The sequence below is a fragment of the Lampetra fluviatilis genome, chromosome 19 (genome assembly GCF_964198595.1).
Source record: "Lampetra fluviatilis chromosome 19, kcLamFluv1.1, whole genome shotgun sequence".
NCBI lineage: Eukaryota > Metazoa > Chordata > Hyperoartia > Petromyzontiformes > Petromyzontidae > Lampetra > Lampetra fluviatilis.
Genome location: NC_136293.1, coordinates 9,339,085 through 9,364,166, shown reverse-complemented (window position 1 = coordinate 9,364,166; position 25,082 = coordinate 9,339,085). Strand labels below are relative to the sequence as shown.

At 49.2% G+C, this 25,082-nt stretch overlaps 1 protein-coding gene across 1 annotated transcript in view; it reads right to left on the bottom strand.

Moving 5' to 3' along the window:
* LOC144937629 (rho guanine nucleotide exchange factor 17-like) overlaps window positions 1-25,082 on the bottom strand; it is a 121,847-nt gene that overhangs the window by 22,423 nt on the left and 74,342 nt on the right. Inside the window, 9 exon segments of the mRNA XM_078864980.1 lie at window positions 541-662; window positions 1,125-1,210; window positions 2,123-2,232; window positions 3,011-3,061; window positions 5,263-5,439; window positions 7,817-7,909; window positions 8,506-8,622; window positions 13,138-13,320; window positions 17,203-17,280. Coding sequence (XP_078721106.1) covers window positions 541-662; window positions 1,125-1,210; window positions 2,123-2,232; window positions 3,011-3,061; window positions 5,263-5,439; window positions 7,817-7,909; window positions 8,506-8,622; window positions 13,138-13,320; window positions 17,203-17,280 — 1,017 coding nt within the window.

Genomic DNA, 25,082 nt, shown 5'->3' with positions numbered 1-25,082 from the left:
TATTTTCCCCAGGATGGCTACCTCAGGCTGGTTGCTTGGCAAAAACCTAGTCGTGAGCCAGAACTCGAACGGGGAAACAGTAACGCTTCCATTCACCTTGTTAGGTTTCCTTTCCCTTGCAGACGGCGGGAAATATATCTCAGTTTAACACGTGGGCCTATTATGGAGGAAATATATCTAGTCTTATTTTAATTGTTATAGATGAGTTAATGAGAAGCATGGTAGTGCATGAATATGATGATGCATGAAATAAACGATGAGGAAAGTGACACCGAGTGGTTTATGATGAGTGAGTGCGACGAATGGGTTGGAAGTTGAGAAGAGGGATGGGGGCAGTGATGAGGGAAGGGAGGGAGAAGGGGAGTCAGGGTTCAGCGCGGGGAAACGAGTGAGTTATCTCTGCGGCACAAACCAATCGGGGCAAAGGGAATTCGTACTGCTGCCGCCACAGAAAGGCCGCGAGTCCTCGATACTCGCCCGAACAAGGCAGAGAGAGCTCGAAGCGCGCGCGGGATGACGCGACGGCGCGCGAGCGGGCACCTGGTGGGTGATGCTGAGCGTCTCGGCCAGCGTGCTGATCTGGCTCAGGGTGCTGAAGTCTCCCTCCAGCCGCGTCAGCGCTTTGTGGAGACTGTCCCGGCTCGGGGCAGGGGCCAGCAGGCCTGCGCAAAACACGGGGGATACGGCGCGTAGCGGCGCGTTGTTGTGCAAACGTGGCGGCGACGACGTCGCGACCACGTAGGCACATGCGGAGGGGGGAAGATGGGGCACGGCGTCAGTTTGGTATGCAATTAGGAGCGCATCACCTTGCCTGGGGGGGGGGTGACGGTGAGGCACGCGCGTGACGTGCGACGGAGAAATATGGCCGTCAAGGACAGTGCTTTTAGCAATGGGTTTTATCGACGTCTTTTTGGGGCAACACTTTTGTTGTCCTTGTTCCGCACCTGCGATTAGCACGGTTGGCTACGCACGGTGTGAAAGAAGTTCAACATACATACTTACGCACGCAGAGCGTAAAAAGGAAAGGCAGCGTACGTACATTGAATTTGAAACACGAGCGGCCGACTGCAGTGCGGGAAGATTTTGGTAAATGGCGGCGGTGGTGAGGTGGGCGTCTCTCTCACCCTTCATGACGTCCACGTCCTCCAGGGGGACCTTCCACAGCAGCTTGTACTTGCTGGACGTGTCGATCACGCAGCCGGCCGTGTAGCTGCACACACCAAGGGGACAGCGTCGCCATCGCACGATTACACGAAGAACCGTGCGAGCGTCTGTCTGCACGTTTGTTAAGGATGGGGGAGCGAACGTGCAGAGGTCGGCGAGCTGCGCTACGAACTCCGAGACGCGAGTTCGATTCCCGCTCACGGTCAACCCCGGTGACAATGTGAATCGGTCCTGTGTTTCCCCTAGGACGACTCTGCCTCAAATGAGTACCTGGTGCGGCGTGTAAACATCGCCACCACGGGATACGTAGGCGGCCGGGCGTGGTACTGTCCACCAAACTCCTGGTGTGCTGTGCTGACCTTCATAGGTGCTCGCTCACAGCACTTGCCCCAAAAGTCTGTTAAAGCTATATGGGGGAGCTTTGTTTTTTTTGCCCTCTTTCCAGTCCACTGTTGAATGAGGGCCTCCCAACGCCGTGCGGGCTATATGACCATACTTCACCACGCTGGCGAGTGTGGGCTGGTATAATTCAATGTCACTTTTATGAGCATAATTGATAGATTTTTCCTGCATGAGCCACAGAAGGAGCTATCATACAGCTACCTCTGAGATCCCTTCAGGTGATCTCTTATCCACAGTGGGGGTGGGTGGGGGGGTGGGCGGGGGGGTGGAGGCAGCACCTTCCCACCCGCCATGTTCCAAAGAAAAATGCTCACCGCACGACAAAACCGATATTTTTTAACTCCCCCGAGATTTTAACACCACGTGCTTTTGCGCGCGCAGTGGCGCCTGCGCAGAGCCCAACAACTCCGCCGGACTCGAGAACTTGGCTTGATCGCGGCCGCCGTGCAAACCGGGATTTGAAGCCAGGATCTCAGAGCCGGTGCCAGTCGAGCGCTCCGACGACCCGAGGCCGTATCTAAAGAGGCAACCCAGGGTGCGAAGTGCGGGCTCTCACAGGTTCATGGAGCTGCGTCGCAGGGAGCCCGACTTTTTCTTGAGCGTCGTGCAGAGCAGCAGGTCCGTGAAGAGGAACAGCGATCGATCTTTCTTCCCCCCAGCGCCCTTCTGCGAACGACACGGAGAGGGGCTGTAGCCTCCCCCCGGCGGCGATTCGAGCCGAGGCATTGTTCATTTGTGAACTCGCCGTTCCGTCATTCGTCCGTGCCACTTTTTTTAGTTTGTTCTGTCCAGTGGCCGCCCAAGCGCGAACGCGGCGGTGGTATCAGCTGATTGGGGGTCCTAAGCACAAATTATGCTTTGGGTCTGCTGCCCCCTTTCAATGTGTAAATTCCTAGTGAGTGGCAGAAGAGTGTGATAACAGAAATGTAGACAAGAGAAAGATGATGTAGTGAGATATTTGATGCACATCTTTGTATTTCATGAATACAGGGCCTCTTGAGCTGCTCGGGTCCCAAGGCGTTTGCCTTATTTGCTTATGCATGGCACTGCCACTGCACGAATGGCTATCAAGATGTCGAGACTCGTAATAATATCAGCTGCTGCACTTTATTATGTAAATTCAAGGACAGCCGATAAGAAAAACAAAACATTGCCTTTTTTACGGAGAGCGAAAGAGCTGAATGGAGGTACAATTGTTCAGTTTATGACCCAGAAAGCCCCACAATGACAACTAATGAGTGTGTTACAAGTAAAAGATGCATTTTGCCAAGATGATATGAAAAGTAAAAAATGTTAATAGCGTCGTCAATAAATTGTGGTTTCGTAAAACAACAAAACTATTGAGAGGCGACGAGAAAATAAAACTGCACGCAGCGCAACGCAACATCGGCCAGCGACGTAACAAAAAAACGGCAGAATGACAGGCGTTGTGAAGGGCGCTCACCACTTCCACGACCATCTCCTGCTTCAAGAACTTCCTGAGCGGAGCCACGAGCTGCGGGCGGAGAGAGCGGACGCAAAGCGAGCGGGGAAAGAAACCGCTGGGAATTAACGCGGACATTATAACAACCGGGCGCAGCGAGACGTGTACACGCGGAACCACATTTGATTCATCGTCCCACCCGCCTCGATTCCTGAATAAAACATCAAAGCAGGAACACCGTCAGAGATGAACAGCTTCAACGTATTCAAAGAATTGGGGCACACGCGTAAAAAACTAAAAAATCACGAATACGTTTTTTTTTTTTTTTACCAGAGGGCTCGTGGCATGAACATTGCGCCGTGAGCCCAGCAAGTTCCAAGTTCTCAGTTAAACTCCTCAACCAAGGGCCGTTTGGGGGAGGCGATTGGCACCCTCACCCATCCCCTCAATTGCAACCCCCGAAAATAGATATTTTATTCATATATACCAGAGAAAATGCATTGATACGTTTTTATTCTTATTATTAATTAATGTAGGGCCATATTTAAATTGCTTGAAATATCGGAACTGCCGCTCTGCCAGACCATGGCAGAAAACATGTCTGCTGACATCAGTGAAGTGATATCTGCCCTGGTTCTGGAATCCACACCGAACATGATGGTGAAGGTCGAACAATGACCACGATTGATATGGTGTGCGGAGACATATCTTGAGCAGTGGTATGGAAACGAGTTATGAATTATTATTTGAGGCAACACGTGCGTACAATATTAGCGCACTCGGTCGCCTGTTGTCTTTCAGAATCAGAATCTTTATATATCCCGGAGAAATCCACAGCCCTGAGCACAGGGCTAATGCGGACACGGTCCTTGCGTAATAACAGCAGAGTATCGACGAGCGCGTGGCCCTGCCAACGATATCCCAACGTCCAATTCCTGAATTAGGAGCAGGATTTTTGCCACAAATATTCGTTGAAGTGAAAGACTAAATCGGTTTGGACGCACGACAACCCCGTGTGTCCACTAGCCGTAAAAACGCGGCAAAAAAACCTCCAAAACGCGGCAAAAAAACCGCAAAAACTCAAAACTATAACGTGACCCCAAATTGTGGCGGCGGCCGCGTTCGCCGGGCGATGTCACGTCGCGCGTAGCGGGGCCCCGTGGACTCGCGTACCCGGGGCCCGCGCCGCACGGCCTAAAGCGGTAACAGCTGCCACGTTCGCCCTGCCGCGCTCTGCCTGCCTCTTTAAAAGGTTCCCCCCAGCCCCCCCCCCCCATCCCCCGACCATCTGGCCGGGATTTGAGGTACCGAGGCGCCGTGGCCGAAATGTGGAAGGCATTACGACGGAGCGCGCGGGCTATATTGTGTCGACGCCATGCGACTTAAGCGCGGGGAAAATTGCCCATAAGTCCGCGAGACGGCCCCGCGAAATTAATAAAGGCCGCAGCCCAGAGCGGCGACAGCGGTGGAGCGAGGCGTTGTCCAGGTGAAGAGGCGGAGGAGCCTGCAGTTCTCAAAATCCGGTGTTGCTCCAGGCAACTTCTCCCTCCTCAACTCACTCTGCTCCAACCCCCCCCCCCACCACTTCCCCAGACCATGAGCCACATCCCCAACGCTGACTGTGCAGGAACGATTTTGGAGGGAACACTTCAGACGTGAATTTTTTTGAAAGCTGGGGGGCTTGTACTTTATGGAAATGTCTAGTGGACTTGTGACAGATGGAACTTTGTGGTTAAAATTGCTTTGCCATCGCAGCCGACTCCTAGGTTTCGAGGCATACCTACCAACAACAATTTAAGCGAATATGTGCATTGGTTACACAGCCAATGAACAGCCCATATCATAAAACATACGTGTACCTACATGTACAAACCTTAATCGTATCAAGAGCTTTTAAAGTTCCTGAGATATTCCACCATCACCACCAATACCACCACCACCTTCATCACCACCATCACCACCACCACCATCATAACCTCCACCATCACTACCGTCACCATGATTCCTGAATCGAGGTACCTCAGTGATACCCACGATGTGCGCCTCCATCATCACATGATCACCTCCATCATCATCATCATCACCATCACCATTGTCATCAGCACCACCATCACCACCACTGCCACCACCGCCACCGCCGTGATTACCTCGGTGGCGCCCTCGATGTGCGCCTCCATCATCACATGATCACCTCCATCACCATCACCACTGTCATCATCACCACCATCACCACCATTACCACCACCACCGCCGTGACGACGTCCAGGGGTTACCTCGGTGGCGCCCTCGATGTGCGCCTCCACCTCCTGCAGGACGCGCGCCGCCCGCTCGGCCTCCTCGGCGTCGCGCTTGCCCTGGTTGATGCGCTCGGCTAGCAGGCGCACGTCGCGCTGCGCCACCGTCAGGCTGCTGTGGTCCGGGTGCTCCTCGGGGGTGTGCTTCAGCAGGTCCTGGCAAAACCACCGTGGCCGCAAACGTCGCGGTCGTGTCAGTTTATTGTGGTTTAATTTTCGATTTAAAGCTTTCGTGACTGCAGGGATTCATCTTCTTGGTTCTTTCGGTAAAGTCACGTAGAAGGGAAGTAATAAAATAATAAAAATAAAACATAATAAAATAATTCTCACGACGTTTCGGCCACAACGCAAGCAGCCGTGAAGACAGAGTCTGTCTTCTCGACAGACCTGAAGACGGCTGCTTGCGTTGTTATTTTATGATGTTTTATTTTTATTATTTTATTATTTTCCTTCTACGTGACTTTACCGAAAGAACCAAGACGATTTATTGGGTTTGTTTTGCTGGTTTTGCTTTAACACGTGGTGGCGCCTTCCTGGCCCGGCACGCAGGTCTGCTATCACACAAGCTCCGGTACATCATCGCAGCAGCAGCGGCAGGTTTTGGCCAGCCACAGGACCAAGGCGGTGACCGCATCGCGCCGTTTCAGATGCGCCTCTGCGGCCGTCTGGAACGTTCTTCCTTCCGATATTGGGAAGCCACAGGAGCTATGCACTTTAAAATCATCTCGATTGAAAACTCGTTTCTTTAGAACTGCTTTTTGTGTTTAGTTTGTTGTCTCTCCCCCGCACCTCTGATTGGTTGGCTACGTACGGTGCACAAGAAGTTCAACGCACGTACAAATATGGCAAATTATTGAATCAGGACGGGGATGAAATTAATGCAATAAAGACGTGAGAGCAGGATGTATTAAAACAAACATTTCGAATGCAAATCGACAAACTGGCAAAGGTGCTCAGTGTGCTTATTTTGAAATGCACATCCAGAGGTAGCTCCAAAAATAAGAGTTACTTCTTTTGGCTCGTGACCTTACTCTGACAGATGTGTGGTGGTGGTGAGGTTGGTGTGGAGAGTCGGGGTATAACGATGTATCAAGTCATCAATTAATACCGATTGTTGAGCTCATGATACTGCATCGAATCTGCTTTTTGTGTTTAGTTTGTTGTCCTTCCCCCATACCTCCAATTAGCACTGGTTGGCTACGTACTGTGCGAAAGAAGTTTAATACACATATATCACAACAAATGCACCGATATACAAATATATTATATCAAGTTGTGGCTGCGAGTTAGTTGTATGCACGCGAATAGAGAAGTGCTTTGAGCTGTGGATGCAGCGATGGAGTTGACTGTGCGCATTTGCCTCGGTGGCGGTTCTTTCCAGAGGTGTGGTGCGGCGACGGTCAAAATGTTCGCAGATTTTTAAATAACAACAACAACAATAATTATACATTTCTCTCCGCTGTACCGCGCAATTGTCTGGCATGCTCCGCGTATGCGTGTTGACATTTTTTTCGCACCGTGCTCGCCGCCGGCTTGTTCACGTCAGTTCCAGAAGGAGCTCCCACCCTCGCTTGATTTGCCAGCGACGCTGGCTCAGTGTTTGACTCCTGGGGCATACGGCCTGCTCCTCAGGGTTAAGCCTGGAACAGTGCTTGTATATGATAATTGGTTTTTTACCCTTTTATCTGGCAAAAAAACTGACACCTTTTTTACAAGGAGTCATGTTTGCATAGACCACAATACCTGCAGTCATAATGCAAACAAAAAACATAACTTTGATAATGTATGCACTGTCCTTGAATTTGATTGGTCCACACCTGAGACGGCTTTCCTTTAGAGCCTAGTCTCACATGGGTTGGACCAGATGACGCCAAAAGTCGTCTCAGGTGTGGACCAATCAACTTCAAGGACAGTGCATACATTATCAAAGTTATGTTTTTTGTTTGCATTATGACTGCAGGTATTGTGGTCTATGCAAACATGACTCCTTGTAAAAAAGGTGTCAGTTTTGTTGCCAGATAAAAGGGTAAAAAAACAATTATCATATTTTTTCTTCTGGCAAATGAGGTTCCAATGGTGTAAGTGCTTGTATAGGCAACCACCATGCATAAAACCAGGTGGTACCGGCTGCTGCGAAGCTGGTGGTCAGCACGAAGCAATGCTGTACTATGCGCCAACATCTACGCTGCCCACATTAGCCAACCCGTCCCGACCAGCATAGTGTCGTATGTGTCAGATAACCCGGGCCTACGACTCTCTGTGGACTGACAAAAATGGCTGTACGTGTACACGGACAAGGTCCACACTCGTACGGGCACTTTTCTGTTTGTATTTTTGGCAATGCCGTTTCCGTACACAACATTCCAAACGCGTGATTTGAAAGACTGTGAAACCCGGCCCACGGGACGACGACCGACTTCGTGTGAACGCCAATGCCGGCGTGGCGCGGCACTTGCCAAACGCCCACTCGGTGTAGCAGATGGTGCGCGTGTCGTAATTCCGAGGGCTGCAGCGGGAATTAATGAGGGATCACCTTGATGAGAAGCTCATATCGCGGGATCCTCTGCACTGGTTTGATCATCAAATCCGCCAGCGCTTGCTTCTCCTTGTTCTCCCGCATGCATTGCTGAGACCGCAAAGAGCATCACAGCGGACAGTGTCGCACGGGGAAAGAAAACAACAAAACCATCGGACATGAGTACATTTACTGCTTTGTGAACGTGGCGGCGTAGCTTATCAGGCGCTGTCTTGCGCCATCAGCAAGTCAGGCACGCAGGCGACCGGGAAAGTGAGTGAATGAACGAGTGGGTGAGTTGGCAAGCGAGCATGCGTGTGGGTAAGCGGACTATAAGGTTACCGGGATAGTGATCAATTTGGCTCAGTGGCTGACTTGGTGATGGGGTGTGTGTGTGTGTGCGCGAGTCGGCTAGTGGGTAAATGGGTCAGCCGTGAGTGGGACAACAGGTAAACTGGTCAGGTGTGAGGGTGAACATACAAGTGAGTAGGCGATTGGGTGAGTATGTGAATGGGGTGAGCGAGTTATTGGCCGAGTGGGTGAGTTTAGTGAGCGGCGAGTAAGTGAATAAGCGAGTGGGCGAGCGGGCTGTTGTCTAAATGGGTAAGTGGACAAGCTGGCAAGCTGATGAGTGGTGAGCAGGTGAGTGGAAGAAATGGTGAGGGGGGGTGAGCAGTTGATTGGTAATTTCACAGCGTCCCTCCCACCTCCAGGAAGCGGTTGAATGCCGGCTTCGCTTCCTTGGCCAACCGCACGGCATCCTTGGCATTGAGGAAGTTATCGATGTACGCCGAGTAAGAATTGGCCAGAATGTCCTTGGAGAACTGCGAGGATTAAAGGGTAAACCGCAAGAGAGAAAGAGATAGAGAGGCAACGATGAAAACACGAATTTACAAGACTCATTTCCAACAAGTGACCACATAATCATTAATGCAAGTGGCAGCCTAAAATGGTTTAAGGATATAATACAACATGCATTAGATCAATTTAATTATTGATGACAATACTTGGTGTTCCCAGGCAACCTACCATTCAAGTACCAACCGAGTTCAACCCCGCTTAACTTCCAACGTACGACGAGATTGGGCAGTCAAGGCAAAGTGGTCTCTTGCAAACGAGCGCGCACATTGCTGCGAGCAAATGTGTTGAACTTTGAACCCGCGTCGTGCGTCAGCAAGGTGCAGCGAGTAATGCCGCGACTGTTACATTCAACCTGAGGGAGCGCAGGCCGGGCTGTTGCCACATACCTGGGAAAGCCTATGACTGGGCCTTACAAAACAAAAATGAACAAGAGACAGGTGCAGCCCTGCAATTGCTTACTCATGACCCCTGCTGGCAGAAGGGCCTCCCAACTAGACGGAGCTACAGAAAAAAACCCTGAAAGAGGGTATTTTGCCTGCAGTTTCAAACGGCGTGCCGGAAAACAAACGGAACCAGTGACCTCGAGATTGCAAGTCCCGTGTGCTAACCATTACACCGTGGGCAATATCCCACCCCACCCGCCCCCTCCCCCCCCCAAAAAAAGAGATAAAACGGCAAATAATCCCGCGGCTTTCTGGCAAGTGACAGCAAAGGCATTCTGGCCCAAAGCCGCGGGGATTACGAGAGCCGCGAGGCGCCCCTCGGCACCACGCGGGAACCAAAACGCAGGCAACGGCCCCCCCCACCCCGCACCCCGACGAGTGCCACGGGGACCCCCGAATGGCGCTGGAGAAAAGGAAAAAAGCTGCTACTTCACCTCTGAAAAACACCGCAGCTGCCAATCCGAACAGGTCCTGGGGCCTCGCGAAGTGCGGTAACGAGCACGTTAGCGGGCGCGACAGAACGGCGCGGCGTGGGGAAGGGTACGAATGGCGGCGGGGTTAGAGATAGGGTTAAGAGAGACCAACTGGTTGCGGCGCTAGTTTATTTAATTTCGCACTCCGCGATGCCACGGTGGCACGTGATAGGTTGGAGATTTATTTGCGTTGCGCACCGTGTTTGTGGGATTTCTCTGGGCACTTAGGGTTTCTTGCACGAGCCGAAATGATCGATAAAATGTTGGGTCTCGCAGCCCAAGCAGGGCCCCTCCTGCCCTCTCTCTCATTGGTCAGAGTGAACATTTATTCTTCATTTAACCACTCGATTTATATTTTATATCACTTTTCCACCCTCAGTTGGCTTGTTTGGGTGTAAAAAAAGAAAAACCTATGGATTTTTTCCCAAACAGTGGCAACATATTTTCATCTTCTGCTTTTTTTCCCTGCCTTTCGCATTGCTCAGCGCCCAAAATCATCGCTGAAGGAAACAAAAAACCTGAACACGAGGGTGACAAAAGAATATGAGTTATCGCTCGGGATTTCTTTTCTTACAAACCGTGTCGGAGAACAAAACCAAAGTACCGAGTACACGGCGGGCTCGTGCCGAGTTTCATTTTCACGTTCGCGTGTGCGTGACGTGACCGCGGTGGTGTCCGTGTGGGCAGACGCGGGATTGTGGGCAGCACGCGGAGTTGTGGTCGGGGGGGGGGCGCTAATTCCGCGGATCGTGAACGTCATGAATCCCGCCGATCGTGAGCGTCACGATATCCGTCTGTACTCCACGTCCGATTTCCCTTCTCCCTCTGTTGCTGTTTTCCCTCTGTTGCCAGGCACGATCGATCCACCGCTTCATGAAGCCCTCCGCAAAGCCGCTGCCGCCTCTTACGATCCTGCGATGAACTGAACTCATCGCTCCATCTCCTCACAGATCGTCCTCTCAGAAACGTTCCATTACTCGGCCATCGTCCCTTCTAGCCATGACGCGTCCTGCCCAAGCCTCGCCTACTTTGCTTAACAGTTAGGATGATATTCTTGGTTCTTTCGGTAAAGTCACGTAGAAGGGAAACAATAAAATAATACAAATATAAAACAATTAAATTCTCACGACGTTTCGACTGCAACACAAGCAATCATCATCAGGTGTGAAAAACACAGCAACACAGCAATACGTTTTTCTTGCTGAGTTTTCCACACCTGATGATGATTGCTTGTGTTGCAGTCGAAACGTCGTGAGAATTTAATTGTTTGATATTTTTATTATTTTATTGTTTCCCTTCTACGTGAGTTTACCGAAAGAACCAACAATATGAATCCCTGCAGTCACGAAAGCTTTAAAGGATGATGTTACTGACCTGCGTACATTCCCTAATCCACGTGTTCCTCTCTCTGTCCTTCGGTGGAATTCCAAGCACGCATCTCATGTACCACGCTTCTTTGCACACTTATATTATTTTTTGTTGATAACGTCAGAGCGGGTAGCAACGCCATACACCGAGGCACGGACGCTCTTCGTTCGGCAAGCCGGATACTCGTTATCGAATATTCATATTCTTAGGTTTTTTCGGTAAAGTCACGTAGGTAAAAATTTAAAATTAATAAAAGTAAAATAAAAATAAAATAAAAATCACGACGTTTCGGAGGCAACGCAAGCTTCGTCTTCAGGTGGAACAGCACGATAGCTGTTACCAAGTAAGAGAAATTCCAAGAAAACAGTCCTTGTATATATACTCGTTATCGAGTTCGTCGTTCCAAAAAAATCACTCCAAACCTGCCCTCCTCCTCCTCTTTGTGTCTCTGTTGCGACTGCACAGAAGGATCCGATGTGCACGCGGTGACTCGGGACATTTCTACGGCTTTTATTGATTTCCTGACGTGACGTCGATTGATGGCGCCCACAGCGGCTCTGCGAATACGGCAGCATCACGGAGTCAGAATTTCAACCGCGTCCCTCATAACACATTTAGGGGGAGTCATCTTGAAGGCAATTGTACGTCTTTACTGTGGGGAGAATACGGCTTACTTATTGAATAAGGCAATGGTTTGAGTCACGCTTGCTTACACACAGACATGAAACCGAATGCACCATCAATATTCCATTACTGGACATCCTTGTGTCTCATGTGATTCCTCCAGTATAAATAAATACATATTCTGAACCCGATTCCATTGTGGGTGACAAGGTGAGTTTTGTTTGAGCACGTTCGACACCGAGAGGATTTTATGAGGATCTCTCCGTTATTCAAGAAGTGCATTTCAATCTTGAAGTGAAGTCGCAATTGGTTCTAGATTTGAAGTTTTCAAATCATTATATAGTCCCGTGACTATATAATTCCTCGTCACAGCCACCTCTTAGACACACTTAAGCTGTTGTGCTTACGCCTCGTTGTCCCCACCTGAAGAAGGACGCTTGTGTTGCGCCCGAAACGTCGTGATTTGATTTAATAAAATGTTAGTTTTTTTCATTCTATTTTATTTATTTATTTCTCTACATGACTTTACCGAAAAAAAACAAAGAGTCGCAATTGGTTGACGAATAAAGCCACTTCGTAATTACTCGAACGGTTACTCTACATCTCTAAAGTGAAATGCACGTCCAGAGGTAGCTCCTAAAACACGAGTTTCTTCCTTTGGATCGTGACATTACCCTGACAGACATGTGGTGGTGGGATAGGAGTGGAGAATCGGTGTATAACAGTGCATCAAGTCATCCATTAATACTGATTATTGAGCTCACGATACGTGCATCGAATCTGCTTTTTTTTGTGTTTAGTTTGTTGTCCTTCCCCCGCACCTCTGATTAGCACGGGTTGGCTACGTACGGTGCGAAAGAAGTTCAACGTACATACATACATACTAATCGGGTGTGTCAGATTCAACGTTTTGTGACTCATCAACGAGCTGAGTTGACTCCCCATCCAGCCACGGATGCCTGCTACAACTCATACCAGTGTTAAATAATAAATAGCCCCTTGCATCAAGTTGTGAACCTGAATCACAATTCGTACAATCACTGGAGTGGGCGGGTGGATGGAAAGACACATTACAACTTTTCATACAAACCCAACGGGACATCAATCAATCGATGTTAATTTTACGAGCCAATATCGCCCTCAATAAAGTAGGCATCAGTGCACATTACAACAAAACGGGGAACGGTACAGGGGCATGCAACAACCAAAATGAAAAACACAAAAACACCGACATAACTGATGGTGAAATCAAACAACAAAAAATGATTGAACTAATTTGGCATTCTTATATCAACGACGGCTCTGTGTTTCACAGACATAGTCTGCAGGACTTTCACACCTGGGGGGCGAATGTTGCCGTGTGTGCAATCCATTTGGCGAGTCGCGTGCACGTGACCAACCGTTCGAAGCACGGCGACCTTGGAAAACGACGACGACGCTAAAAAGAAAGGTAAACGCCGGCGCTTCCCGTGTTTCAGCGCGCACGTAGCGGCGGACGAGGACGGCTCGAGGGACGAGGGCTCGCGCGCGGGGACGAAGGGAAGCGTTCAGAAGGAAGGAGGCCACCCACCGACTCGATGATGATGTCGCCGACGGTCTGGCGCTCGTGCCAGCACTGCACGCAGCCCGTGAGCTGCTCGAGAAAGCGCTCATGGTGCTCCAAGATCTCGGGGATCTGGAAGAACATGTCGTCCACCAGCGCCGGGTCGCACAGCCCCGCGCTCTCCGCCTGCTTCAGTGGCCCCAGGTAGCCCTGCTCCCCGTAGGGTCGCGCAGGAACGACAGGGAGGGAAAGGAGAGGAAGGAGGGCACCCACGGTTGGTTGAGGTCGGTGGGGGGGGGTCCATGGAATGGGAGGGCAAAAGGGAAGAGGGATCGAGAACCAGGTGCAGGAGGGAAAAGCAATACCATTTAATCGTTCCTTATTCATCATCAGTAGCCATGCTCAATCCACTGCTGGATGAAGGCCTCCGCCAAGCTGCCGCCGTCTCTCATGGTAGCATTGCCCCATCTCCGCAATGGGCGTTCTGTCCGGAACATTCCCTCCCTTCGCTACCATGCAGTCGTTTTTCTCATGATCCCACTCGAACAACGTATCCTGCCCGAGCCCACTTGACTACAAATAAAAGTGGCTCCATTATTCTCTATGGCTGTGAGCGGGCACACATGAATAAGTGGGTGGCCAGCATCGCAGATAAATAATTGTCTATCGTAAAATAAAAAATGCAGCAGCCGGATGGATACAATTCTTGAATCACAATTTATAATAGAATAAAATTATTTGTAATATGGATGATAAACAGATCATTTAAATATAATGTCTCAATGTTCTGTACATCTTCTTAAGATGTGGTTGCATTTACACACTACCAAAAAAAATAGTAACCCTAAGTAAATTGCCATTTATTCTTATTACGTAAAAAAAACCAATAATCCATCCGCTAATTGAGAAACGTGACAATTCATCAAATTATAACAAAAGCCATCCGATGAACTGCGAGTTGGAGAATATCAGGAAGCAATGCGGGGGGGGGGGGGGCGCTGAGGGTTAGGGATGAACGAGGATAAACCGTGTACAAATGTGGCCCTTGCGTGAACTCAAAACAAACTCTAACTCAGACTTTGTAAATCACGATGTGGGCTCGTTTACGTCTGAGAGGAGCAGGCAGGCGGAGTTGAGTGGGGAAAAGGGGCCTCCGTTTCAAAACCCCACCGGCACGGCACCCCCACTCCCCTCTTTGGGTCACGCAAGCCTCGGTCACAAGAGTGCATTGTAGGTATTTTAAGCACGAATTCAAACGAGCGGCTCAAGTACAATAACAACTTCTAAGAAATGTGCGGCATCTGTCATCAGCACGCCACCGTCACCTGCAATCACTTTTTAAACCATTAGCTCATTGACAGAGCGAGTTAAAAAAAATCTAATTGGACATTTTACAACAAAAAAAATGAGCGGTCAAAAAAAACGTCAAAAAATAACAACTCACCCCTTGGATATTCTCTCTGGGCGGCGGAGCGTGTTTTCCCTGCCAGTCATGCATTACCCGACACGCGCTAATGAATCGGAGAGGCTTCAATCAGCGCCGGGGCATTTACTCCCCAGTCTCGGGGCGCGCACGCTAAATGCCGAGCGCTCTCCCGTAATGCGCGGCGAGAGGCCGGCCGTTTTTGGTAAATTCAGGACGGCACGGTAATTGGCTACGTTTCCACCAAATCGGTCGGCGAACTTTTACGCAAAGACGGCTGGAGCAAAGAAAGAAAGACAGAGAGAGAGACGATCCAAATGCAGAGGAGAAGGATAAAAACCTAAAACAGGTTTTGGGAAGAAAAAAAAGGGTTTCTCTCTTTGCAAGCGACACCGACACAGCTTTTCACGTCTGCCGAGAGATCCGGGATCGCCGTGTGCCTGCCAATGTGTTTTTTTTGTTTTTCCCACCCAGAAAGAAAAAAAATCAGCAATCGCCTTCACCGACGGACAGAACACACGCACAGAATATCCCCTTGAACTAAAATAAAAGATCCGATTCACTTTGATATGCACATTAATTATTTACGTAACAATTTTTACCGCCCACAGCAATGTTTCCCCTGTGGTGTTCTTTGTTGTTCTCCCTCTCCCCCCCCCCTTTTAAAAGGTGGAACGGCTTTTTGGTAAATACGTATTTTTACATAACGGAATTAATTCATTTCGGAAACAAATATAAAATATGTATATATACTGGAGGGGGGGATGGGGGGATAATACCACACAACACATGCTGATTCATATCCCTTTGTCTAATGGGAACAGCTTCATTGATATTCACAGATAACCACCAAACGGGGACCGCTCGGATGGGGTTCGTCGGATGGAAGGAAAAAAAAATAATTGTACAGACAGCATCGCGGAAATGCGAATTTCGATTTGTATTTTGTTAATTCCATTTTGTTTCTCTATTCTGCGTTTTTTTTTTTTGCGAAAGGATGATGACTGTGTGGCCGGCACGTACGAGACTGTGTACGGTTATAGCAGCAGCGGTGGGGCAATGCATCGGGTCGTCATTGAATATCGATTCCTAAGCTCGCAATACGGCCATTTAATTATATATGTAAGAGATATTGTTGTATTCGTATATATTGTAGGTAATTGCTTCATGTAAATATTGACGCCACAAGAGGCTGCTGTATTTACCATATTGATGGGGCTGGGGTTAAGACGGTACGTCCTGCATGGAGATGGAGTTATGAAATAATTTTAACAGCAGTTGCTACATGGATTGCTGCAAGGCTAAACTGTGAGTGATGTCGGTCAAAAGGATTGTTAAAACCATACTTCACCACTTTGGTCGGCGTGGGCTGGTGAAGGACGGATCCAAAACTGGCTCAAATATTTCGATTTAAAGCTTTCGTGACTGCAGGGATTCATCTTCTTGGTTCTTTCGGTAAAGTCACGTAGAAGGGAAGTAATAAAATAATAAAAATAAAACATAATAAAATAATTCTCACGACGTTTCGGCCACAACGCAAGCAGCCGTCCTCAGGTGGAGAACAGGTCTGTCAAGTAGACAGTCTACGTGACTTTACCGAAAGAACCAAGAAGATGGCTCAAATATTCCTCGTCACTTATCCTGACCGTGACCAGGAATCCAACTCTGGTTTGCCTTGTGTGACCACTAATCCGTCCCTCTTCTCGACAGCCCTTTCATCTCTGCATCTCTCGCTCATCTCGCTTTCATCTCACTAATCTTCATCTCTTTGTGGCATGGGGGGGGGGGTGGGGGGGGGCACAGTGCTTGGGCACGCCGCGCTCTGAATTCGGCGACCCGAATTTCTAATTCTTGGCCATGGCTCGCACGAGTGGTAAAGGGATATCAAAAACAGTCCTGCACCACCTCGCCCACCCCCCACCGCCGACCCCTCTCGTTGTCCAGCATGGTAAAGTATGGGCAAGAAAACCCCACCGTGATCGACATGGTCTGGGGGAGGTGCTCATCCATGTCGACTCAGCCTCAAATGAGCACCTGGTGTGGTAAGCATCGCCACTGGGGAGACAAAGGCGGCCGGGCGTGGTGCTGGCCACCCACACTTTCGTGCGCCATGCCGGCCTTCATCGGTGTTCGCGAACAGTACTTGCCCTAACAGTCTGTTCAGGCTATATGGTGGATCTTTGTAGCTGTCCTTGTCATCCAGGCAATGGACTGAAAAAGGCTGGAATATTATTATTATTATATAATGTCTTTGGCAAGCCATATCTGTCAACGGCAACTCCAAGAGCTTCAGGTTTTAATTTTCCCATGGTTACATAGTGCAGGCCTGCCCCAAGGCTCAATAAACGGCAAGCAGTCAACAACAAACAGCAGTATTCTTGGTTCTGTCGGTAAAGTCACGTAGAAGGGAAATAATATTAATATTATTTTATTATTTCCCTTATACGTGACTTTACCGAAAGAACCAAGAATATGAATCCCTGGCAGTCACGAAAGCTTGAAATCAAGAACAAACAGCAGTGTTGAAGGTGGAATACATGAAACGGGCGGGGAGGGGGCAACATTTGTGGCCAGTAGTATGCCACCACGTTTTAGAAGCCAGGGCTTGAGGCAAGCTCGCTGGGGAGGAGGGGGCTGTGCTTTCCGCGTCGGCGTGGACACGGCCTCACCTGGACCAGCGTGCGCAGGGACTCGACGTAAGAACGCTCCGTGTCCAGGAGGTTCATCATCACGTGCTTGCGCATATCCTGATGGGAGGGAAGCACACGCGGCCAACGCAACGGACAAGCTGTTAAGGGATGGACAAACGCGCGATCGCAACCGAGGAACCAGTGATGATGATGATGATGATAATAATAAACACGTGTTTTTGTCCGGCGCCGGATTTAGTGACAACGTCGCAAGGCCGAGAGGCCCGCGGCGATACTCCTGTGTGGAAGTGACGGTGACTTTCGGTCCGAATCCCAAAGGCGGTCCGAAACAACGATGTATTTCAATTGTTTTTGATAGTTTCGTGACATGGGATGGATTCAAAGTCATCTGGCAGAGTGTTGCAAACCGTTGTCTCCCTACTCGTCTACACAGGGTTTTCTCCGGGCACTCTAGTACGTGAAACCAAAACACAAAAAAATATTTTTCGGGAAAACATCCTCAGTGAGATCTTTGTAAAAGGTCTAAAAAGCAAAAAGCCTTCAGTCATCATCATCAGCCGTGATCAATCAACTGCTGGGTGAAGGCCTTTGCAAGATGCACCAATCTTTCACGATCCTGAAGTGGAAAATTCCACCGAGCATCTGCACACGAGGAACTGGCTATTGGAAACTAACGACCGTTACAAATTTCAGCAGTGATAAGAGGCGAAACAAACATGGATGCACATTCGGGAGCCATCGCACGGAAATCCACACTCTACCCGCACGACTCCGCGACAAATCTACAAAACGAATGATGGCTCGGTGGCCCAGAAGCCCTGTCGTAGATATGTCCGGTGCCGAATTCCATCATCGCCATGAGACGTGCCCCGTAGCTCAAGGCGGCGTTCGCTAAAGTGTAGGCAGTGCCTCGCAATGAAACCCACTATGGCATCCGCCGATCACAAAAATGACACAATGTCCCCAAAAACAAATGTTGCAGGGTTTAACTTCTGTTTGATGAAAGTGCCTCTGACAGCAATGACAGTTGGGACAAAAAAAAAGCGATTTGCTGTTCTGAAGACAGCGTTTCTCTTGTGGTTCAGGTGATTAGACAAATCAAACTGTCAACCAGGATGCATTCTACCAGGGGAAAAAGCGAATCATCGTCGTCATCGGCCATGATCAATCCACTGCTGGATGAAGGCCACCACAAGCCGTGGCAACCTTTCACGATCCTGCGACTTAATAATCCAGCCCAGCACTCGCTCCATCTCCGCGGTGGACGTGGGGGCTCTTGGGCGCGTTCCAAATCCTTGGCCGCAACTCGTCAATAATGCTACCCGTGAAGGGAGAACAATATACAACAGGCATCGCCTCGGGCAACAGCCCTACTTCACAGCGGAGAGACCAATAGAGAAGGACTACTGCCCGAAACGTCACCTTCGAGGGCAGTGTTGTTTAACGAACGCTTTGAGTTTCCGTTATTTGTGTCCGAGCACCACTAGCAAACGCGGCATCCCAAATGCATCGTTTTAACAAAGCGGCCGTGGAAAAATGGCCAAACAGCATCCCGCGCAGCAGGACCCTCCCGAAGATGAGCCCCGAGACTCGGCGAGGCGCCTCTCTGGTTTAAAGAACGTGACATTCCGGGGACGGTGCCCGGTGGGGTCAGGCAGTGGAAAGAAAAACATGGGCCGAGAAAATCCTACGCCTCAGTTGGTGGTGGTGGTGGTGAGACATAGCGAATTTTCATTAAGTAATGCAAAAAAAACGACAAGCAAAACAACATTGGTATGGAAGCAAACCGTACAGGTATGTGTCCGAATAACACTGCACCCAAGTAATTACAGGATAAAACAACAAAGAGAGCCAAGAACATGTCCCCGATTTCTGTTTCCGCCAATATTATATAATCGCTGAAGGAAGTGGGGGGGGATACTTAAGGGAAAAAAGCCATCTTGATAGTGAATAATAATTTAATAAACTTATTTTTGCTAATGCCATAAATATCAGCGATGTCGCAAAGACTGCACGCAGACGATATTTATTTTGGACCGTCTGCTCACAAAAGCAGCGGATTTATGACTTTTGCCAGCTCATTACAAACCATTTTTGTACATTTTTGAAACGGAATGAAATGATTTACCAAAATAAAAAGGTCTTTTAAACATGTTCTTTTTTTCTAAAAGCGTACTGTGTGACATACATCTTTGTGTCACACGATGTCTGTCGGCACATGTTGATGAAAAGTTTATTTTATTGAACAACATTTCTCAAACTGAAGAGGTATGTTCACGTATGTTGAATTTTTTTTGTACCGTACATTGCCAACCGCGCTAATGGGAGGTGCGGATTGTAATGCAATCAGTAGCTGCAAGCGTGGAAGGGAGGATTGGTTAAGGAAAACAATTACCGATTACGAACAACTGAAAGATTTGGTAATCCTTTGTGCAACCCATTACGTGTAATGTAAATCATTTCTAGGGTTATATTTTTTTTATCACTTTTTTTTATTCAAAAAGAGAACCAAAATGTATCGTATTCTTTGGATTATAAGCCGCTCCAGAAAATAAGCCACATTCTGTACTAATCTGGTCTCATACACACGCAAAAAGACAAAGGTCTCCCTTATAATACTCTTGGGGCCAGTGCTGTTAACGAGCACCTATGAAGGCCAGCACGTCACACGAGGTGGCCAGCACCGCCTTTGTCTCTCTAGTGGTGACGTGTACACACCACGCCACGTACTCATTTGAGGCTGAGTCGACCTAGGGGAGACCTAGGACCAGTTTAGGTATTTGACACTGGTGTTGTTGGCCGTGAGTGGAAATCGAATTGGGGGTGCTGGGTTTGTAGCGCAGTGAGCCAACCACTAAACTTCCACTCCCCAAACAAAAGTGCACACACCTTCCGGATAATAAAATGCACCGCCAACTTTGCTTTCAAATACGGAGGGCGGGAGGGGGGGGAAGTGAGTCTTAATATCCGAAGGATATGGCAGACGTGTCAGCGAAACAAACCAACATTTCTCGATATTATGTTCACTTCATCTCGCCCGCAGACATTTGTTTCCGCACGTGAAAATTATTATTGAAGTGTTTTAAATACGCAGCATTACTTAAACAAAAATAATAATATACACACTGCACGCAATAATCGCGAGAGGAAAACCGGCACTAAAAATGTATCTTCTAACGATTTACGTACCCAACAGCGAGAAAGAATGAAACCGAAAGGCTCGTTGCGATGGGGGGGTTTAAAAAAAAAGTCGCTCAAATAAAATTCCCTCGGACGTCTTCACGCGGATGATACTGTCGCCTTTCAGCGTTCCGCTTTGATGACAGAGCGGTAATTACTGTGGAAGGGCCAGAGGGCCCATCGTGGCGAAGTACCAGCGTTGAATCCGCCTGACAACGGCAGTGGCAGCCGGAACGATTGATCGTGGGAAAAAGAGGTCAGTAATTTCCACGGTAGGTCTCTGTGTGTAAGTGTAGTGGGTTCGAATTAGGTGCACACACACACACAGCTTGGAGGCAACACTATTTATTAAACGGTAAGTAACATAACGCTGTACATGAGGTGGTGACCACCTTCCTCAACTCACTAACACTCTGGAACGCGACACAGACTGGACCAGGCAGGCAACGGCCTGCCTGGCCCAGGACGACGACTCGGGACTTGACGACCGATGATGTCTTCACTTCGGAGTACAGTACAACAGCCCCGCTCTGCGTTCACACCACGCTTATATCTCCTTTGGCGTGGCCGGCTCTGCCCCGGCGTGGCTGGCTCTCTCCAGGCCACGCCTCCCTTCCCAGGACACGCCTCACTTCCCCCACCTCTGGGAAGGTCCGGATCCCTCCACCACGTGACCCCCCAGGCACCCCCTTGGGGCCCCCAGCTTTCGTACGGGCCGACACAGTAGTGACCGTTCTATGTCACTACATAAGCACCGACATTGTGCATGCATCGCAATCATCGGTGCCATCACTGTCAGCCCCATTGTCAGCAATGATGACCCACCACCGCTTGCATCATCATTGTATTTGTAAATGCTACCATTGTGAATGCACCACCACCACCAGCAGCACCCACTGTTATCATCATCATCAAAACATCCATTTTTAGTATGACCACCAATTCCGTAAAAATAACAATGACTAAGATGCCCCCAATCGCCTACATAGACTATAGTATTGCAGAAAGTGCTGTTAGCGAGCACCTATAAGGGGGTGGGTGGCCAGCACCGCACCCGGCCACCTTTGTCTCCCCAGTGCTGATCTATACACACTGTCCCGGGTACCAGAGGAAGCCCAGTCTCAGTTAAAATATTCAGCACTGTTATTCGTCGTGAGTGGGAATCAAAACCCAGGTCGCCGGGCTCCTAGCGTTGTGCTAACTGCTGCACCAACGTTCCCCATAACACCACCAGTACCACCACCACTACTACCATCATCATCATTTTATTTACAAACGATATAATTGAGGAATGCGTAATCACCACCACAGCTATCGTTGTCAGCACCATTGTTAGCATACTCCACTGTCCCATCATCATCAGCACCACAACCACTACCTCCACTATCATCATCATCAGCACCACCACCACCACCACTATCATCATCAGTACCACCACCACGACTACCTCCACTGTCATCATCATCATCATCAGCACCACTACCTCCACTGTCATCATCATCATCAGCACCACTACCTCCACTGTCATCATCATCAGCACTACTACCACTACCTCCACTATCATCATCAGCACCACTACCACTACCTCCACTGTCATCATATTTACTACCACTACCTCCACTATCATCCATCATCATCAGCACCAACACCACTACCTCAACTATCATCATCAACACCATCACCACCACTACCTCCACTATCATCATCATCATCAGCACCACCACCACCACTACCTCTACTGTCATCATCAGCACCATCCATATTCAGCTGACACATTCACGTATTCAGGAAAGTGTTACAATTGATGTCAATATATGTATACACACCATGCGCATGTAATGACGCATCGATTCATTGGTTAAAATCGCTTCTTTAGCCTGCGGTAGATGCATCGAAATTATAGTGCTGCAAATCGATCGGTAATTTTCCAGCAAAATTCTTGCAAATTACAGTACACGCAAAGGATACGACCACAGCAGGTAAAAATAATACTCGGGCCGGGCGGCAGAGGATATGGGGTAAGGGTGAGAGTGAAGAAAACGTGGGCCCGCAAGGTGTACAACCCCGGGCCCACCAAGACAGCAAATTAGTCCCCAGAGGAGGCCACAGGGCCGCCAGAGCCACTGAGGCCCCGAAACCACCGAGTTCAAGCAGAATTCAGATTCGCTATCGCAGCCAAAGCAGGGAACGCGCCCACCCCAACAGGGCGTCCGCTGCAGAGATGGAAGCAATGAGATCGGCCCGCGCCCAGAAGCCACGTGGATCGCTGCATGGGGAGACCGCGAGCGGACGGGAGACGGCTTGGGGAGGCCGTCATCCAGCAGTGGATAGGTCACGGCTGATGACATTGATGATGATGAACGTTACATTGGTACTCGTGGAGAAAACGAAGTTGTACGAGATCGACGCCAACGAGAAACATTGCGCGTTTTAAGTTTATTTTGTTTAATCAGGTGAGAGCTCGGAGAGTCCAGGATGAGTCTCATTTGCAAACGCGATTTGATTCATTAACATGACGAACCGCAGCACAAATAAACCGAGGCATAGCAACGAAGACAAACAGAAATGCATAACGACACAGCAAAAACAAACCTCGAATGAAGCCTTGACCCTGAATTGAGACGATTCGTTCAATCAACCAGGGCCTTGCAGCAAAGTAAGAGGGACATTTGGAATTGCTTACTTTGCCATCATGGCCATGGGCAGCATCGACAAAAGTTCAACAACAGCCACAGCAGAGAGGCAAAGGGTACAGGAAAATAAACCAGGTCACAAACTTAATTGGCAATCCACACAACACGGGCACCATGAATTAACATTCTTATCATTTGTCAACGTTAATACTGGTAGGAACCTCCTGGTTACACCAGCCCACAGGGGATTATTGTGTCCGTCCGTCGTGCATCAAAAAATGGGAGGGGTGGGGCTGGGTGGAGAGGGGAGGGTGGGGAGGGGCTGGGTGGGGAGCGGCTGGGTGGGGAGGGTGGGGCTGGGTGGGGGGTGGGAGGGGTGGGGCTGGGTGGGGGGTGGGAGGGGTGGGGCTGGGTGGGGAGGGGAGGGGCTGGTCACCCCGTGGTGCCCTTATAAAACTCAACGTTTAACCTACTCACGCCGGCTTGTGCCCGCCCTCACAGTCGGCCATATTTGCGGAATACACCACGCCGCCGTTGACCCTGGCCATTGACCGAGCAACCCAACGTTCCTACCAGCTCCCTCCGCAGGAATGTGTTATGAGAGGTAGAGCATTCCTCCTGCTACCTCCCCTCACCTCACCTCACCCCCCGATATGTTGGGATGATTCAGGATCTCGATTCTATCCCAGAATCAACTGTTGCTATTTTACGCTGCGGCGAGAGGTAGCACCTCCGGTGACTACAGCGGTGACATCAACCCACCACCTGCAACACAAACCAATTTAAGAACAAACTAAATATTCTCATGCCACGCAATTGGATGCACGCATCGATAAACTAAGGATCAACACGAATCAACGATATCTATACGTTGCACGAATATTATCAATGCAATTTATGCTTAATCTCCAGGAGCCGTAATGATTCATTAACCCAGAAGTTTCAACGATGTATCGCAACTTCACTCAATGGTCCCATCGACCCGTGCCTCTTTTTTCACCTCTTCACATTTGTATTGTTTCCCATTGTTCCGGTGTGTCTCTTGCACGGAAATGAGTTCACTCGATGAGCTCGCGAGTAACTTCGGAGTATAATCTGTCCACGTTAAAAAAAGGCACCGGTTCTTACACACGCGCGACTCGATGGCACGTATCGAGAGCCTTGAGGATCTATACGCATCGTTACACCCAGCGAACTGTAATCTCGAGAGCTTCCGCACGGCGCAGATGTGTGCGCGTGCCCGTTCCGTGGATGAATGTCCGCTTGCGGGAATGACCTGCATGTGAATTTGTACAGAAGGCTGCTGCCACCGCTGCTGCTGCTGCTGGCGAATGCTCGCATGCATCTTCATGAGCTGCAGTCTGCTCACGTGCCAATTTTTGTTTTTAACCGTTTCTTTGAAAATAAATTGCGTGCATTGCTTTTTACGTTACTTGCAAGTCTCTGGATTTCGTCTCGCCCTTAATTTAGCTTTGCTGCCGTTGTTGTTGACACTTTGCGTCCAATGTGTTTTTTCCCCCCCGCGTGCAGTCGAATCTTACATTGATTCTGCTTCACGAGAGAGATGTTTATTTTGTTGTGCTCGATACAATTTTGTGAACCTCTTTTGCCCCCATGTTATTATTTTTTATCAAAAGGCCTTCTTTGCTCGAGAGAGACTTCTGGTCTCAGCAGGCTGTCACGTGGTCTTAAATAAAGAAATTGATATTGGTAAGTGTTGCTGATTTCACACACAAATCCCCCAATCTACATTACTGACTTTATTCTTTAATTGTTCCACGGCTCCTGACATTAATATATTTTTTAGGTCACTTTCCTACGCACCTCCGATTAGCGGCCGTCGGCTACGTACCGTGCGAAAGGAGTTCAACATACATACGTACGTGTGTCTTGCGTGTGTGTGCGTGTGCCGAATCCAAACTCGGAAGATTCTACGTGCAATTTATGTGCACGATGTGCGGTGTAATTACGGAGGGCGCGTTAGTCACTGTGCAGAGAGTCTCAAAGAACGGGCATGCCGCTGAAAGTTAATCTGTGCTGCGTCAACTCCTCATTACTCATAGAGCGGGGCGGGCGGGGGGGGAA